The sequence below is a fragment of the Chenopodium album genome, chromosome 2 (assembly GCF_948465745.1).
Source record: "Chenopodium album chromosome 2, dcCheAlbu1.1, whole genome shotgun sequence".
NCBI classification, from domain to species: Eukaryota; Viridiplantae; Streptophyta; class Magnoliopsida; order Caryophyllales; family Amaranthaceae; genus Chenopodium; species Chenopodium album.
In genome coordinates, this window is record NC_137835.1 from 68,788,928 (window position 1) to 68,805,006 (window position 16,079).

At 36.3% G+C, this 16,079-nt stretch overlaps 1 protein-coding gene across 1 annotated transcript; it reads right to left on the reverse strand.

Moving 5' to 3' along the window:
- Positions 1 to 5,658: 5,658 nt before the first annotated feature.
- Positions 5,659 to 12,950, reverse strand: LOC145574783 (uncharacterized). Its single transcript, XM_081632643.1, has 12 exons — positions 12,698 to 12,950; positions 11,286 to 12,596; positions 9,304 to 11,239; positions 9,120 to 9,144; positions 7,102 to 7,363; positions 6,911 to 6,989; positions 6,693 to 6,820; positions 6,539 to 6,617; positions 6,349 to 6,460; positions 6,096 to 6,271; positions 5,908 to 6,022; positions 5,659 to 5,796 (listed from the first exon to the last, which is right to left on the reverse strand). The coding sequence occupies exons 1-12, from the start codon at positions 12,948 to 12,950 to the stop codon at positions 5,659 to 5,661; spliced, it is 4,614 nt and encodes a 1,537-aa protein (XP_081488769.1).
- Between the last annotated feature and the right edge of the window lie 3,129 nt (positions 12,951 to 16,079).

Sequence of the window (16,079 nt, forward strand, 5' to 3'; positions counted from 1 at the left end):
TCTAGATAGAAATTCCTTTTCTAGAAAGACACCATCGCGAGAAACAAACACTTTGTTATCTTCGCGATTGTAGAAGTAATACCCTTTTGTTTCTTTAGGATAACCCACAAAGAAACACTTGTCTGATTTTGGGTGTAATTTGTCGCTTTGTAAACGTTTTACATAGACCTCACATCCCCAAATCTTGAGATAAGACAATTTCGGAACTTTTCCAGTCCATAACTCATATGGTGTTATCTCAACTACTTTGGATGGGCTTCTGTTTAGTATGTTCGCAGCTGCCTCTAATGCATATCCCCAAAATGATATGTGAAGATCAGTAAAGCTCATCATGGATCGAACCATATCTAGTAAGGTCCTATTCCTCCTTTTCTGACACCCCATTTAACTGTGGCGTCCCTGGAGGAGTTAACTGTGAAATTATTCCACAATTAATTAGATGTTCATCAAATTCTTGGGTTAAATATTCACCACCACGATCAGATCGTAATGCCTTGATTGTTTTCCCAAGTTGGTTTTGTACCTCATTCTGGAATTCTTTGAACTTTTCAAAGGCTTCCAACTTCTGCTTCATTAAGTAAACATATCCAAATCTACTTAAATCATCAGTAAAAGTAATGAAGTATCTATGTTGACCCCTAGCCTTTGAACTCATTGGTCCACACACATCCGTATGTATGAGTCCCAAAAGGTCACTTGCTCTTTCACCTACACCCGTAAAGGGTGACTTGGTCATTTTACCAAGCAAGCATGACTCACAATTTTCAAATGATTCATAATTAAAGGAATAAAGGAGTCCATCCTTTTGTAATTTCCGGATGCGCTTTTGGTTGATGTGACCAAGCCTACAATGCCATAGGTAAGTTGGGTTTGAATCATCTGTTTTCTGCTTTTTATGATCTATGTTGTAGACATGAGTTGCATATTCTAAAACATACAAGCCATTGATTAACTTAGCATTAGCATATAACATACTTTCTTTCGAAATAAAACAACGCTTGTCTCTTATTTCAAATGAAAATCCTTCAGTATCTAAAACTGGAACTGAAATAATGTTTTTAGTAATGCTGGGTACGAAATAACAGTTATTAAGTACTAAAATAAGTCCAGAAGGAAGTCTCAAATGATAACTCCCAATAGCAAGTGCAGCAACTTTTGCTCCATTTCCTACTCGAAGTGTTACTTCCCCTGGATCTATCTTCCTACTTCCTTTTAAGCCCTGCACGTCATTAACGATATGAGCACCACAACCGGTATCGAATACCCAAGTGGAGGATGAAGTAAGATTAATCTCTACAACAAAAACATCAAGTAACTCCTTACCTTCTGTTTTCACTGGTGTGTAATGGGGACAACCTGGTGTATGGACTTGCCATCCACCACAATAGAAGCACTGGCATTCTCTCCTTATCAGGTACTCTTCAGCATGGTTAAGTAAGATGTTGATCAAATTTGCTGATGATCCCTCATCATTATGAGAAAGTCTTACTATGTCAAAACCATCATGGAGCGAGAACAAGATAATGTCACGCGCAGAGTCATCATCGATAGGTTTCCCAAGGATATCCATTTGATTGATTAAATCAATCAATTCATGAACATGGTTCCTTACTGACTGACCAGGTAAGAGTTTCTTTGCCATTATCTTACCATGTATCTTGTAAGTCTCATACCTTAAACTGTTAGCCCAGGAATAGTAAATCTGAGGGATCGAGTTAACAACCTCTCTTACATTAGGATCGTTGACACCTCCACTACCCAATGCCCCCATGCCTCCTCTACAGATAGCACAAAGGAATTGATACAAGTTGGTCACCTCATACCGTCTGAACCTATTAACCAAACAATTTGGAATAGATTCCAGTATTAGGTACTTGACCCTTTGTGCATCCGAAACTAATTTCGCATGCCTTTCAGGATCCTGACCTAGAGCACACTTGTTCCCAATGGGTACATACAGACGAGCTTCAAGCTTGTGGCTTGTGAGAACACTTCTCAATTCGTCCTCCCATTGCCTGTAGTTTCTGAGATTTAGCCTTAAATTGAGTTTCATTGGTAAATCTGTGTTGTCATATAGGTTATTCATCTACAAACAAAACAAAACGAGGCAAAATTCAATAATTATGTTTACAAATTTAAAGTACCATAAGCAATTTTAGAATTTATTGGTAACTTTAAAGCATTTATTCAATTTTAAATGATCCCTATTGAATAAAATGATTCCAAGATCCTTTATTTGTGCAATAATTGACCGGACTTTGGCCCTGCCATCAACCATTACATTTTCAAGGTGAGTAAACTCTTTACTGATTACAACTCTTGTAATTCTTGGTTGAATAATTAATCATCACATGTTTAATTATTACCCTTAGCTTCAGGGTTCTAAACTTTATATTTAGGTAACCCTGTTGAGTATAACCAATTAAAAGTGTAGAATTTGTCCTACCCCCACTCCCCAATGAAAATTATGATGCCTAGCTTTGGCATGACCCATCATAAATGTCAAAGGTTTCATCGGGTTTTTAATTGGAATAGCTGCCTCAATATTACTGGGATCTAGATTTATTATGTTGTGATTATTTAGTGAACTCTAACGCATCATCAATCAACATAAAAAATCTAACATGCATAATCTACTAATGCATAAATAAAACATGACATAGTATGGCCCCTTAATCCTGAGAAAAACTAATAAAGCAAAAGGCTCCCACTTGAACTTTCATGGATCTCATCCATCTTGCTCCTTTGGGCCTTTACTCCATGGATTTCTTGGATTAACTGCAACCTGTAATACTATTCTATTCATTTACTACTTAAATAAATAAAATAAAATACAAAAATACTTAACGGTACGCAGACCGTATTTAGATTACAAAAATACGAAACGATGCGCAGATCGTATTTAGAATCTATGGGCCATACTAGTCTTTATATATATAGCAATAAATAATATCATATATTATAAAGTGCCACATAATAAATCACTCATCATGCTTTCCTAAACTATAACATCGAATGATCATAATTGAGGAAACATGGCATAAAATATCTCATATTTTTAATTAATTACCGTAATTAGATAATATCATATATTATTCATGACCAATCATAAAATATCATATATTTTAATTTAGGTATGAGATAGAATCAAATCTTATTTGAATTATGGAAGATAAATCATATTTATTTTCCATGATTATCCTAATTAATTTAGGAAATTCTATCCTAATTACTAACCAATCACATATTTTAAATCAATTATTATCCATAAATAATTATGGGATAATCACATTATTTAATCAATCATTATCCAAATAGAATCTTTTGCTCCATAATTATCCAAACTTAACAAAACTAACAACTTTAATTTTGTTAAATATCTTTTCAAAATTAAAACTTATCCTTTTAAAATTTGAAATCTGATTTTATCCAAAATAAAATAATTTTTTTTTTTTTTGAATAAGCTGTCGCCAGCCACCGTGGTGTGGCCAGCCGAAGCCAGCCACGGTGGCCGTACACCGCAAGGTGTACGCTGCTCGCAGCGGCGCAGGGCAGCAGCAGCAGTGCCGCGCTGCAGGTGCACGGTGCTGTTGTTGCTGTTGTTCTGACCCGTGCTGCTGCCCCTCCTCGCCCCTCCCTCCAGACCACCAGCAGCGGCAGCCGCCGTGGCAGCGCCACCCAGCCGCGGTTGCTGCTGCTGAAATTATTTTCCTTTTTTTTATTTTTTTTTTATTTTCAATAAAACAAAACAGATTTTTGTAAAATTGAATTAAACTTTATGTGGTCCAATTAATTCCAAAACTAAATCATATTCAATTTTGAAATTAAGGTTCTTGATGAAATTAATCCCCAATTTAATTTAACACTTAAATTAAATAATTTGATCATGAAAATTCATAATTTTAACATGTAATCAAATAGATTAAATTCTTCAAACATATTACAATCGAAATAAATCAAAAATTAAACACAAAATTTCACAAATTAGGGTTTAAATTTTCGAAAATTTCGAAAATTAGGGTTCTTGGGGTTCGAAATTTTCGAAGCTTTTAGGGCAAAAAAAACGGATCAATTCAAGGTTAATATGGAGCAAATTAAACACCTTTAATGATTCTCTATTGTTAAATCACATTTAAAATAACAATTGACCCATAATTAAATTATTCTCCCTCCTAATTGAATTAAAATTGTGGATTATCAAAGAATTATTACTCAATATATGTAATTGCAAGAGGCTAACTGATACCACTGTAGGAGTTTATAGGTACTACGCAGCGGAAATAATCATGAATCATATTCATATAGCACCTAACCAAGGATCTCATGCATATATAACACATAAAAAGTAAGAATAATACCTTTGAAGCGTGATTCCACCGGTGATCGAGCAAGAACTAGGGAGATAAAGAACCTCAAGTGTGATTCCTCTACTTGGTCCACGGGCACGGATTAAGACCTCCACTAATTCTAGTTAGTCGCGAGAGAACTCTTTAATCGACCTTCTACGGAGATGAACGAACAACGAACTAGCCAAGGACCACCGCGCAACACCACGAGGACCATTAGGGTGGCCGGCCGTGGGTGAGAGGGGAGAGAGAGGGCCGTGTGTTTGAGAGGAGAGAGGACTTTGGATGACGGTTGCTTAGATTCACAATTCATTGTATGTTAATTGTGACTTCATCAATCAAACCTAGGCATGACTATTATTTATAGATCATATCTCTAAATAATAGTCCAAGTCAAAGCCCAATTCCTAATCCCACTCAAACTACACTTAGCCCAATCATACTTATGACTAGTTAAATGTTCATGAGGCCCATTAATGGGCCTCTAACTTGCTTAACCCATTACCCTTGTGTGTGACCTTATAGGATCCATTCTAAAGGGCTTTGGACTATTTAACTAGCCCAAAGATCATCTCTCATAGTCTAGCAACAGAGGATGACGCCCCAATAGAATGAACTTATTATCTCCATAATAGTGATCCTTGATATATCTAGTAATTGCACTTATCGAAGACACAATTCCTTCACTAATTACTGGTTCTGGTAAAGTCTTAAGGTTAGTATAAGGCAGCAGCATGTAAGCATATTCCCCATATGTAATCCAATTAGGTGTAATAATAGGTACTGGCAAATTATGTGGAACATTATGCTGTAATAAATACTTGCTTAGACATTCATGTAGCCAAGTTTGAGATCATCAATTTTAAAAAAAGGTTATCTATTTGTTATCTGATAGGCATCCATTTAGATCAAGCCAATTTGGAAATAAGTAGGTTAATAAACATAATGAAATTCATTTTTTTAAAGCTGGATTAATGATTAACCATGGTGCATTGATAAATGTAAACATTGCATAAAACCATCAAATAAGGATAATATTAGCATAAGTCAGGATGAGCTTTTCCAGTAGAAGTTTAGGCACATACAAACATGGACAATTAACCTAGAAGAATCCAAAAGACAACCGAATAGCAACTTCAGAGTAATTCAAAGTCACAAAAAATTTAGGAGTTAGGCAGGGATATGAAATAAGGGTTGAAAGTTTAGTATTGTTGCAAAAGGTGTCAAGTAGGAACACACCCAAAATGACTAAGTAGTCGATCCTAAAGAATCACGTTCCTACCGGAAGCCCAATGTCTACCTAGCTGGAACTTCACTCCAGTTCAACAGATTTGAAAATCCATTTAAGATAGCCTACCCTCTTGATTGCACCAGTTGGACCTACCTCAAGCTTAAGGGGTTTCTCTTTTAAGCCAGCAGTTATGGCTTCAAACTCAGGCCACTCTGTCATCTGCATATAAGACCACAACTGTTATTTAGTATAAAAATAACATACAATTATATTAAATACAACAATGCAATGTAGTAACCTCAACTTCAAGAATTTAAAGTAATTTCTAACCTTTTTCTGTATAAGTTCTGCATCTTTAAGGCCAAGCAATGCCTCGCATTGCTTACCGTATGCAGTTAAACGGATACTACTAGTATTATCCATTGCAGTAAATGTAACACTAACCCTGAGAAAGAATTATAGCTAGTTAAATATCTAAAGCATTACAGATGAAATGATTTATAATTGAGATTATATACCTCTTCTCTGCAGTGCATTGAGCACTGCATACATCACAGTAGAATTTGATAGTATCCACATTATCACAGCATTTTTTGCATCCACTACAACCAATGTAGGAATTTACGTCTTCATGCTTAATATCTGGAATTGTTACTTGAATCCAGTGGCGCTCATATGCAGTAGTTGTACCTGACTACAAGCAACAGTCACATATGAAAATATTCTGCAAAGAATTAGACTCAAATAAATTATAAGGCAAGGCATAGTTACTGTTTTTTTGGTGACATCTTTAACAGCCATAATAACATTAGAACTGCTCCCATCTCTCTGTGATAGATGATGTCCCATGTGATCAGTAACACGATCCTGATTCTCCAGTACCCTGAATTAGATAAAGCACAAACTAAGTAGTGATCATTCTAAACAAAACATACTTCATCTACGCAATGTACTAACTTACCAAGCTCTTAATGCATTCACTTCTGGACCACTGGGGTTAGGATCAATAGTGGTTGACATAGACGATGACAATGAGAACCCTAAAGCACAAAGTATAAGTAAAGAAATACTGATAGTCTATGAAGCATAAGGACATCAGGAAGAAAGAACCAAACCAGTGTGGGTTGCTGGCTGCAGATGCCGAAAGCTAACTATCATAAAGGATTCACACCAAGCTGATAGTTGAGCACAATCTTTAGTACCAAGGTCTCCATACAAAGAAATGACAAGGCCATCACCAATCCTGCAGTTGCAATGAGTTATTGCTGGCACAATTAACTAAACAAAAAGGGATGTAATATGCATATATATATATGTAAGAAATAAAACTAACTTTTGTACACTGTCATCAACTACAATGACATCGCGCACATCAAATTCATAGCCACCAGAAGATTTCTTCTTTTTTGTATCTTCCAAAAAGACAACAACTCCAAGTATGTCAATAACAAAATCACTAATAAGTTAATGAAGTTTTCAAAGAATAACTGCAAGAGATAAAGAAATACACAAAGCAAAGTTTACCAAAGCGATCATCAGGACTACTTGTAGGTGGAACTTCAGCAATAGAAGTGTATTTCGGTAAAACAGGACCAGTGTTAGGATTCAATGACGTAATTGCAGTTGAACCTCCAAATGACAAGTAGTAGTCACCTTCTTTGTGACGATACAATGCATTAGTGTTCCTAACTGGTGCATCTGCTATGATGTACTCCTTTTCATGCTCTAAGATATGTTCAAAATTTTCTATCTCATCATCAAATAATGTGCCCCTGATTTTGTTGCCCTATACATACAGCAACAAAAAAATCAGATAGAATTTAATTATAATCCTTAATTTGGAAACCGTATCATTATATCATTATACCTCGTCGTCTTCAAAGACAAGTTTCTAGAAAGCCTTTTTGGTGCCTGGGTATTTCGCAGGTGACTTTTCCTTGACTTTAACCTTGATCTTATATTTCTTAGTCTTAGGAGTTAATATGTCCAAAGGAACATATTGAGGTTTCATCTAATATAGAGTCATGTTAAAAAAACACTATTATTAGCTATCTGTTATAGTTGATCACTAATCCAAAAATTCATGTTGTTTACAAAAGTCTAAGACAATAGCACTCTAATTTCAGTAGACTTGCTGTTACAATAAGCGCTAAATAACTAAGTTTGTAACACACTTGTCATAGTATACACAACCAGCAGTACAGACACTATATAATAGTCAACAAAATATAAGCCATACTAAAGCACATTAAATATAGCAAGTTATACAGGTTAGTTAATTTTTAACCATGGAAATTAGACTGCCTTCTACAAAAGATCCTAACTAAAATCTAGCATAGGGATATACTTAAACCAATATTTAACACTAACTATCATGTCATCTCAGTACAGGAAACATGGATGCAGTGTTAACAAGTACCAGATAGTAACATTTGATGTCCAAGAGAGATATGCTAGAGGAAGTATTTTTAAAAAAGATGCATAGCATATTTAACATAATAAATAGAGGAAATCATAAGTGTATGCACTCTACAATAGACAAGATATTAGGCAATACTCAAACTTTTGAACTATACTAAAGCACATTAAATATGACATGCTATTTGATAGGATTTAATATTAAAAGTCAAGGTAAAACCTATTATTCTCATAATCTAACAATGACATCCACATTTACAAATATGCTGCACATTGTAAGGCAGACCAACAACCATATAGATTAAGACATGACAGCAAATGAAATCTAACACAGCATTCCAATAAATGCATATTAACAATAAATAAGAGATTATAGAGCATAAGAATTCAACCATTAATGCACTGACCTTAGCAGCTGAATATCAGAGGGAAGAATCTGCAAAGAAGCTTAACTATAAAGAAGATTTCAGGAGTACGTTCTGAATGAAAGAAGTAATCTTTAAATAGAACAAGTGAAACCTTAAAATTAGCTCAATATTATAGCTGTAGCATTTTGATTGGCTAAAAGAATAGAGCTATGTAATGTCCGCTGGATATAAAGATATATTCATATTACCTAGATAAACTCATAAAAGTAGGTTTCTTATACTTCAAGTTGTGCAGTAGCATAATTACTTAGCTGTAAAAAAATTATTGAGACATATGCTTAGCATGACTTTGACTTTTATGTTGACATATGAAGTGACAACTTTTATTTAAAATGTGACCTCTTTTTTTGCACTTTTTTTTACTTGTATGCTTTCTAAATAAAACACACTTAAAATGTAACCCAAACTGGTTATTTATTATATAATACACTATTTATATGTAAATTGTATCAACAAACAGTAATGTATTAAAGCAAGATAGTTAGATATAACATTGATTACTTTATTTAAACTCCAACACAATAAGCATTTGTACAAAAACCTGCCTACCACCTTCCTCCTTTTTTGCCTTTATCTAAATAACTTACTCTTCCTATTATATTGAGGATGTCTTAAATATTTGACATATTCTCAACAGAACACTGAGCATAGCAAATATAACTTTCACAGGATGGATGTCTTAACAAACAAGGACACCTTTGCAAAATGGCCTTCATTGTAGCTGCAAAATAACAATGTTAGTTTCAGCTAGTTTTTAAAACAGAATAACAAACAACATAATAAATTGGCTTCATCTAAATATTCGACAGTAACAATAATGCAGATAGGTTACCTGGAAAACGACCTTCATATAATATTTTCTAGACGCAAAACATCATACGACACAATATTCTTAACACTTGATTTAAGAATAGCAGCTGATGGCTTAGGCATGTAAACAATAACCATAGCAGATCGTTTAGCACGTGAAAGAGCAACATATAATTGGCCATGTGAAAAACATGGGCATGGAAGATACACCAACACTCGATTCAGGGTTTGGCCTTGAGACTTGTTTACTGTCATTGCAAAACTTAATTTTAATGGGAACTGCTTACGCTCAAACTGAAATGGATACTTAGAAGAAGCTGAAGGTCTCAAATTCACTCGAGGTACAAAATAAAACGTGCCTTTATAATGGCCTGATGATATTTCACATACAATAGAATTAGTAAGAAACATTCTACAAATAAGACGAGTTCCATTGCACATGCCTTTAGATGGTGCTAAATTGCGCAATAATATAACAGGACTGCCTATTTTCAGCTCAAGCTTGTGAGGACTCATTCCCCCCGGACAGAGTGAATTTAGAAACTCAGTAGGATATATTGTGCAGTTATCATCAAGAACTGAGTCAAAACTCACATATGTAGTAGATACACCAGGAAACATGCCAATCATGTGCTCATTTATGGCATCAACATCTTCATTCATGGGTGTGATGATTGCTCTCTCATTAAATATGCTGCTATCAATCCCTGGGACATTAATTTCAGGGAATATTGTTATAGCCAATGTAGAAACAGGGTCCTCATCAGGAGCATAGTATTTGATAATATGCTCTGGAAGCTGAACATAAGATTTTTCAGTTGATTGTAACTGTCCATTGCCAAGAGACAACAAAAATGATGAATACATAGGGTCTTCTTTGGCTCGAATGTTTTCTGTTAATCGAAACTTAATCAAAAGGGGCCATATGTGAGAACTGACCACACTCACCCTTACAGCTTCTCTTTGAGTTTTACGTGGCAAAATAGGCAAAACTTGTCTAAAATCTCCCCCCAAAACAACCACTTTTCCACCAAAAGGCATGTCAGGATTACAAAGATCACGCAGCAACAAATCTAAAGACTTAATATTTTCTCTGCGCGCCATAGAAGCTTCATCCCAAATGATAAGAGCAGCTTCCTTGATTAAAGAAGCTAAGCTCCCTTGTTTGGGAACATCACAAGCAATAGATAAGTCAGAATCTAAAGGTATTTTAAACCTAGAGTGTGTTGTCCTCCCAGAAGGAATGTTAGAAGCTGCTATTCCTGATGTTGCTGTTGGCAGCACTATTTTCCCTGACAAACGAACCTCAGCATATAGAGCATTATACAAAAACGTTTTTCCAGTCCCTCCTGGGCCATCCACAAAAAAACATCCAGGCTTGCCATCTTCAATATGACTCAGAATACTGTTAAATGCACTTGCTTGAGCCTCATTTAACTTGCTTCGACAATCAAGGCACTCTGGAGGGATTGGTGCTTTTAAAGCATCTTCAATATCTCTTGTTACACGGATTCTATCATCTGTTTCCTCTATCAAATGACCCAGCCCAAAGTTCTCCAATGACTTGCCCATGGCTTCTAAACCACTTTCAACCTCTCTTACAGTTAAGTTCTTGACCTTAGATTGACAGTTTGGATACTTATAGTTGAAATCTTCACATAAAGAACTATAAAAGCGATCCCAAAGTGCACCTGGATTACTTGGCTGGAAAAATATAAGCAGCGTTGCAAATAGCTGGCGCATTGCTGAAGGCATTTGTGCTTCAGCTGCTTCTTCCAAGCAAGCAGTAGTGGCATTGTCCTCTTGAAATAAACCCTGTCTAATTGCAGCTTCTTGGAAAGTAGGATACAAAACTCCATTAACAGTTCTCACATGCTCAAACGACGTAGGACTAATAATCTTACTAAGCAACAACCGCAAGAAGAACCGTTCCCCTTCTCCAGGAACCACGAAAGCCATTCTCCCAACATTTTTTTTTGTAACTTCTTTTAATCCATGTCTTTTTGCTGCCATCCCACCTATATTCTGAAACAACTTCAGTATATCGCAGACCTGTGCCCCCATTAATGCGCGCATTTAGCCTAAAAAATTCTATCAGAGCAGTTTGGCTCCTTTTCTCATTCTGAATCACTGAATCAAGATCTTCATTAGATCTGAGGTAAATTGTTTGCATATTAGGTAAGTGCACCGGTAACACCATAACAAACGGAGTCATCTTAAACAGGTCAAAACCAAATATTCTCCAAGCCGCTTCACATGGAGAAACCCATCTGCCAGCCTGAAAATTATCAATCTCATCAATACCCTGATTGTTTCCCTCACCAATATTAAAAGAGACCCTGTCATGACCCTTGTAAACATATTTATAAAGGTACTTCACTGCTTGAATAGTGGAACACACTTCAACATTCAAATGACAGTCAAACAACATTGATAAATACGGATTATAAGGAATAACCCATCTGTTGTCAAGAGTAGCACCACGTATCCGTACATGTTCTCCTGTATCCCTTCTTTTATACAATGGGAAACCATCTTCATTAGTTGTGGTTTCTTCAATATAGGATCTAGGGTAATTGTATTTGCAAACAACATTATCTCCAACCTCTTTTTTCATGCATCCACAATTAGGGTGTAAATTACCACAAGGGCCATGCATCATGTGTTTCAGAACAATTTTGCGCAATTCTGGAGAATCAGTTGCAGGGATTTCTGCACTTACAAACCGATCATAATCTGAAGGACCAGTAAGTTTATATCCATGATCTAAGATAATAAGAAAGTGAGCATGTGGTAAGCCTCTTTTTTGGAACTCAACAACATATACCATGGCTGCCACCTTCTCAAAGACCCTTTCCTCTGTTATTTGTTTTTTCAAAGCAATTAACTTTGATCTAAAAACACGGGCAATGACATCTGGACGATCAGCTGCAACTTCTCCCTCAGAAAGCTCAGCCGTTATCTCTGGCCATTTAGCATTACATATCATTGTGACAAAGAGATCTGGCTTACCAAATCGCTGCACAAGAGCCATAGCATTTAAGTATCGCTTCTTCATATCACGAGGTCCACCAATGAAATTTGGTGGTAGAATAACACGCCGCCCAACATTGCTAGCATTTTTCTCACCATCCTCAACAGTATCTAGAATACCCTGATACAGATCTACTCGGATTGTTTGCTGATTTCTTCTGAAAAAATCAAGCCTAGTGTTTTCAATCTTGACATACATATCAACAATGTATTGCTGAAAGCATCTACCTCCACGAAGAAGCATGTTGCCTGGCCTAATCTGCAGCTTGTATGCATAATATTCCCTTGGAGAAATATGCCTCTTATATGTTCCTGACGAGTCTGCTGCACCTGTATATTTCAACAAACTATCAAATTAAACTCCATATATAGCATTTACAACTAAAAAGCAGTCATTTAAAGGAGAAATATGCCTGCAACTAACAACTCACGTTTCGCCTCTTCTTCTATAAAACTCTCTTCTGAATGCACAGCACAACAATCAATAGGATCAATGTCCATTAAGGCTTCTTGCTGTGAATTCTTATAAATCTTCTGCATACCTTGAGTCCACCCACACTCACCATATGGGAACAAGAGAGGATATTGCAACGGGTCATAGCATCCATAATAATGATATATCCTATGAGGATCATTGGACCTGCCTGTCACAACAATATATGGGAAGACGTACTGTCTGGCCATATAGCTGCTACTTCGTCGATTGATGGTGCATTATACACTCGCTGATCTAACACAGTGCTCTGATTAATGGCTATTTGTGTAGAATGAGTTATGGTAAGCTCTCTTAATGACCTGAAAAAGCGAGCATATGGGTTTGCATTTGTGACACGCATCAAAATCTCAACTATGTGTCTCTTCTAACCTCAGGAAAAGTCTCTGTTCTATGTTTAGCCTCAAATTGTGCATCATAAAAATATAATTGCAAGTATTTAGGCTTCTCATTTTCTGGTAAAAAATCAGGAAAGTTGTGATAAATCTGACCATGCAGTAAGAAAACATAGATTCCTTTCTCAGTCTTTGCATTATATTTGCCACCAAGAGAGCAAAATGCAAATAAATTATTATACATGCGAGAATACTTCCTGAAATGTAATGCATCCTCATCCTGCGATTTAAAGAGCCGATACAGTTCAACAGGCAAGGCATTCACAGCAATCTGAATACTTCCATTTCCACAACAAAAATGGAGCCATTCATACTGGAACTTTTTAGCCCTGCACTTTATACAATAATGTACATTCTCCAATTGTAAAGGAGTCAGTGGCAAAGGCTGACCAATAACAGCAGCTGGTTCTTCTGGAAAAACATTGTTTTGGCATTCAGAACTGTGCAATATACATGTACAAGCAAAAACAATAAGCAACCAATGCAAGCTTACTCTTCTTCTTTTGAACCGGAGCTTTAGGCACTTTTGGCTTGGGCTGAGTTTTTTTTTTTTGCTATTCCTTCGTGCACCTTGTGCACTACTTTCACCAACTTCACTAAACACAACAAACACGTAGAAAGTGAAAAACTCATAATTGTATTCTATAATATATTTTTTTTTAAAAAAAAGAGGATATAGAGCTATCCCAACCTAATCGAATTGTCTTTTGAAAGTCCATCTATCCGCACTAAATAAGTGACAGCTATTATCACTCCCTCTGTTTTCAAAATTACGTTAAACACAACAAACAGTTCATGGAAAATTCAAAACCATCACAAGAACATCATGCTTACTGTCTTTTTGTGGATGATTCGGTTTATGAGCTTTACTTGGGTTTCTCTTATTCTGTTTGCTGAGCATTTGTGATTGCTTAGCATGACTGTTAATAACAGCACGTTATTCATAAAATAAGCTATTATCATGTGCACAACCAACACAAAACCATACTATTAAAAACCTTAGTCAACCTGATTTTATCTGCAGCCTGAAGAGGCCTTAAAGCACGTGAACGTTTAGTAGAACGCTGCCTCACATAATCCCCACTGGTTCCAAACGATTTTATAATTGACCCTACCAAAGCATGAGGATCAACATTTCACAGTGCAGTGAAATCTCCTAGACAATAATCTAATAGTTCTTGCAAACACATCTCTTTTCTAAAATGTAAAGTCCTTTTTTTGTCTCCTCACATACTGAGCATATGCTTGCCAGTTTACTAAGCAACTCTAAACATACTTCCTTTCAAAAAGAAAAAACATACTTACCATCCAACTCCACAGAAGTGTAGCTAGACTTTGCCCCTGACCCTCCATTAGCTTGACCACAAATGTTACATGTTTTTTTTTTGCATTGTTGCCAACCCTTGCCTTAGTCCCACCACTGCCCCTACCTGCCTGTCTTGCACCACCATCAGCTACCTCACTAAATACACAAGCATAACCCATGAATATACAAACAAATGACAGCAATAGGCACATTATTAATAACCAAACCCAACCTATTTTTATCTGGCTCTAAAAGTGCACTAATAACACATGATCGTTTGCTAGCACACTGCCTCACACTATTTCGACCATCTTTAAAAGTATCTGTAATGTGCCTGTGCACTACATCAGGACCAACAATATACACTGCAATGGTTGCTTCCAAACAATCATCTCATCTTCTAAACAAAAGTATAGCTCCCTATCAAACTATTTCAAAATACTTATCTACCTTAAAACATGCTAAGCACATACCCATATATTAGAAGTAACTAAGCCAGAAGCTTGGAACGATACAAATTAACTGAATCCTATATGCTGCACCACATGATAGGCTGAAGTTATGAAAGTAAATACACATACTGTAAAATAACAAACAAATGGAGGCTAATAATATTGAGTAGCAAACACAAAAATATAACCAGAAAGAGGGTCATTTCATAATTCATTCCATTCAGACCAACAAAAGTACACACCATTAAATGGTTCTGTCTGAAGATAAACATTACATACCATGGCACAACATTACAAGAAAGACAATAACAACTTCAATCTAAATCAGCAACAATAAGCTGTAAGCCAAAATAATACACAAGAAGCTGATACTGATAAACCAAAAGACCACTAAGCCCCAACCAAGTTACCTAAAACTTACTAAATCAAACTACATCTTCCTACTCTTAAACATAACTTCTAGGTTTTCAGGTACTGAAACAAACAGACCATCCGGAACTGGAACAGAACGCTGGACAACATGTTCACCAAACGAAGACGATGCCTTAGGCTTACGAGGAGCTGCTGGAGGTAATGCATGAGTTGGGATCTTATGATAACCAGAACGGGGGGTTAAGCAATCATCCCCACCAATGTACGGAGCTAGATGCAGATCTCCTTGCTTCCCAATGATACGCTCCCTAACAGACATGTAGCTTTCCTTAGACAATGCACACTTTATACCAGAATACACTCCCTTGCCATGGTTCAAATCAATTATGTCTACATTGTAACAGATACGCAAGAACTGAATAGCTCGTTTTGCAGCATCTTGCTTTGCAGCCTTACAACTACTCACCACCTGGCTGTAAATACACTCCATATCAATGCTACCAGGAGGATATACTGTCAGCCAAGCAACCCACTTTGCTGTAGCAAGTTCAGCCACTTCAATTACAGAAACCCTTGCCTTAGTTGCAACAGCAACTACACGCAGCACATCAATGTAGTCAATGCATATGTATTTGTCACCATGTGGCCTAACTGGTGGGACAGGCCACCTGTTCTTCTCTGGAGGCTTAGGCTTGTTCAATGAATCAATAGCTATACGCTTCATCTCATAAAGGAAAGCACATAGATCAAGCCTATATTTGGCTTCTGAACTTAGATCATGTATCTGCAATCCAT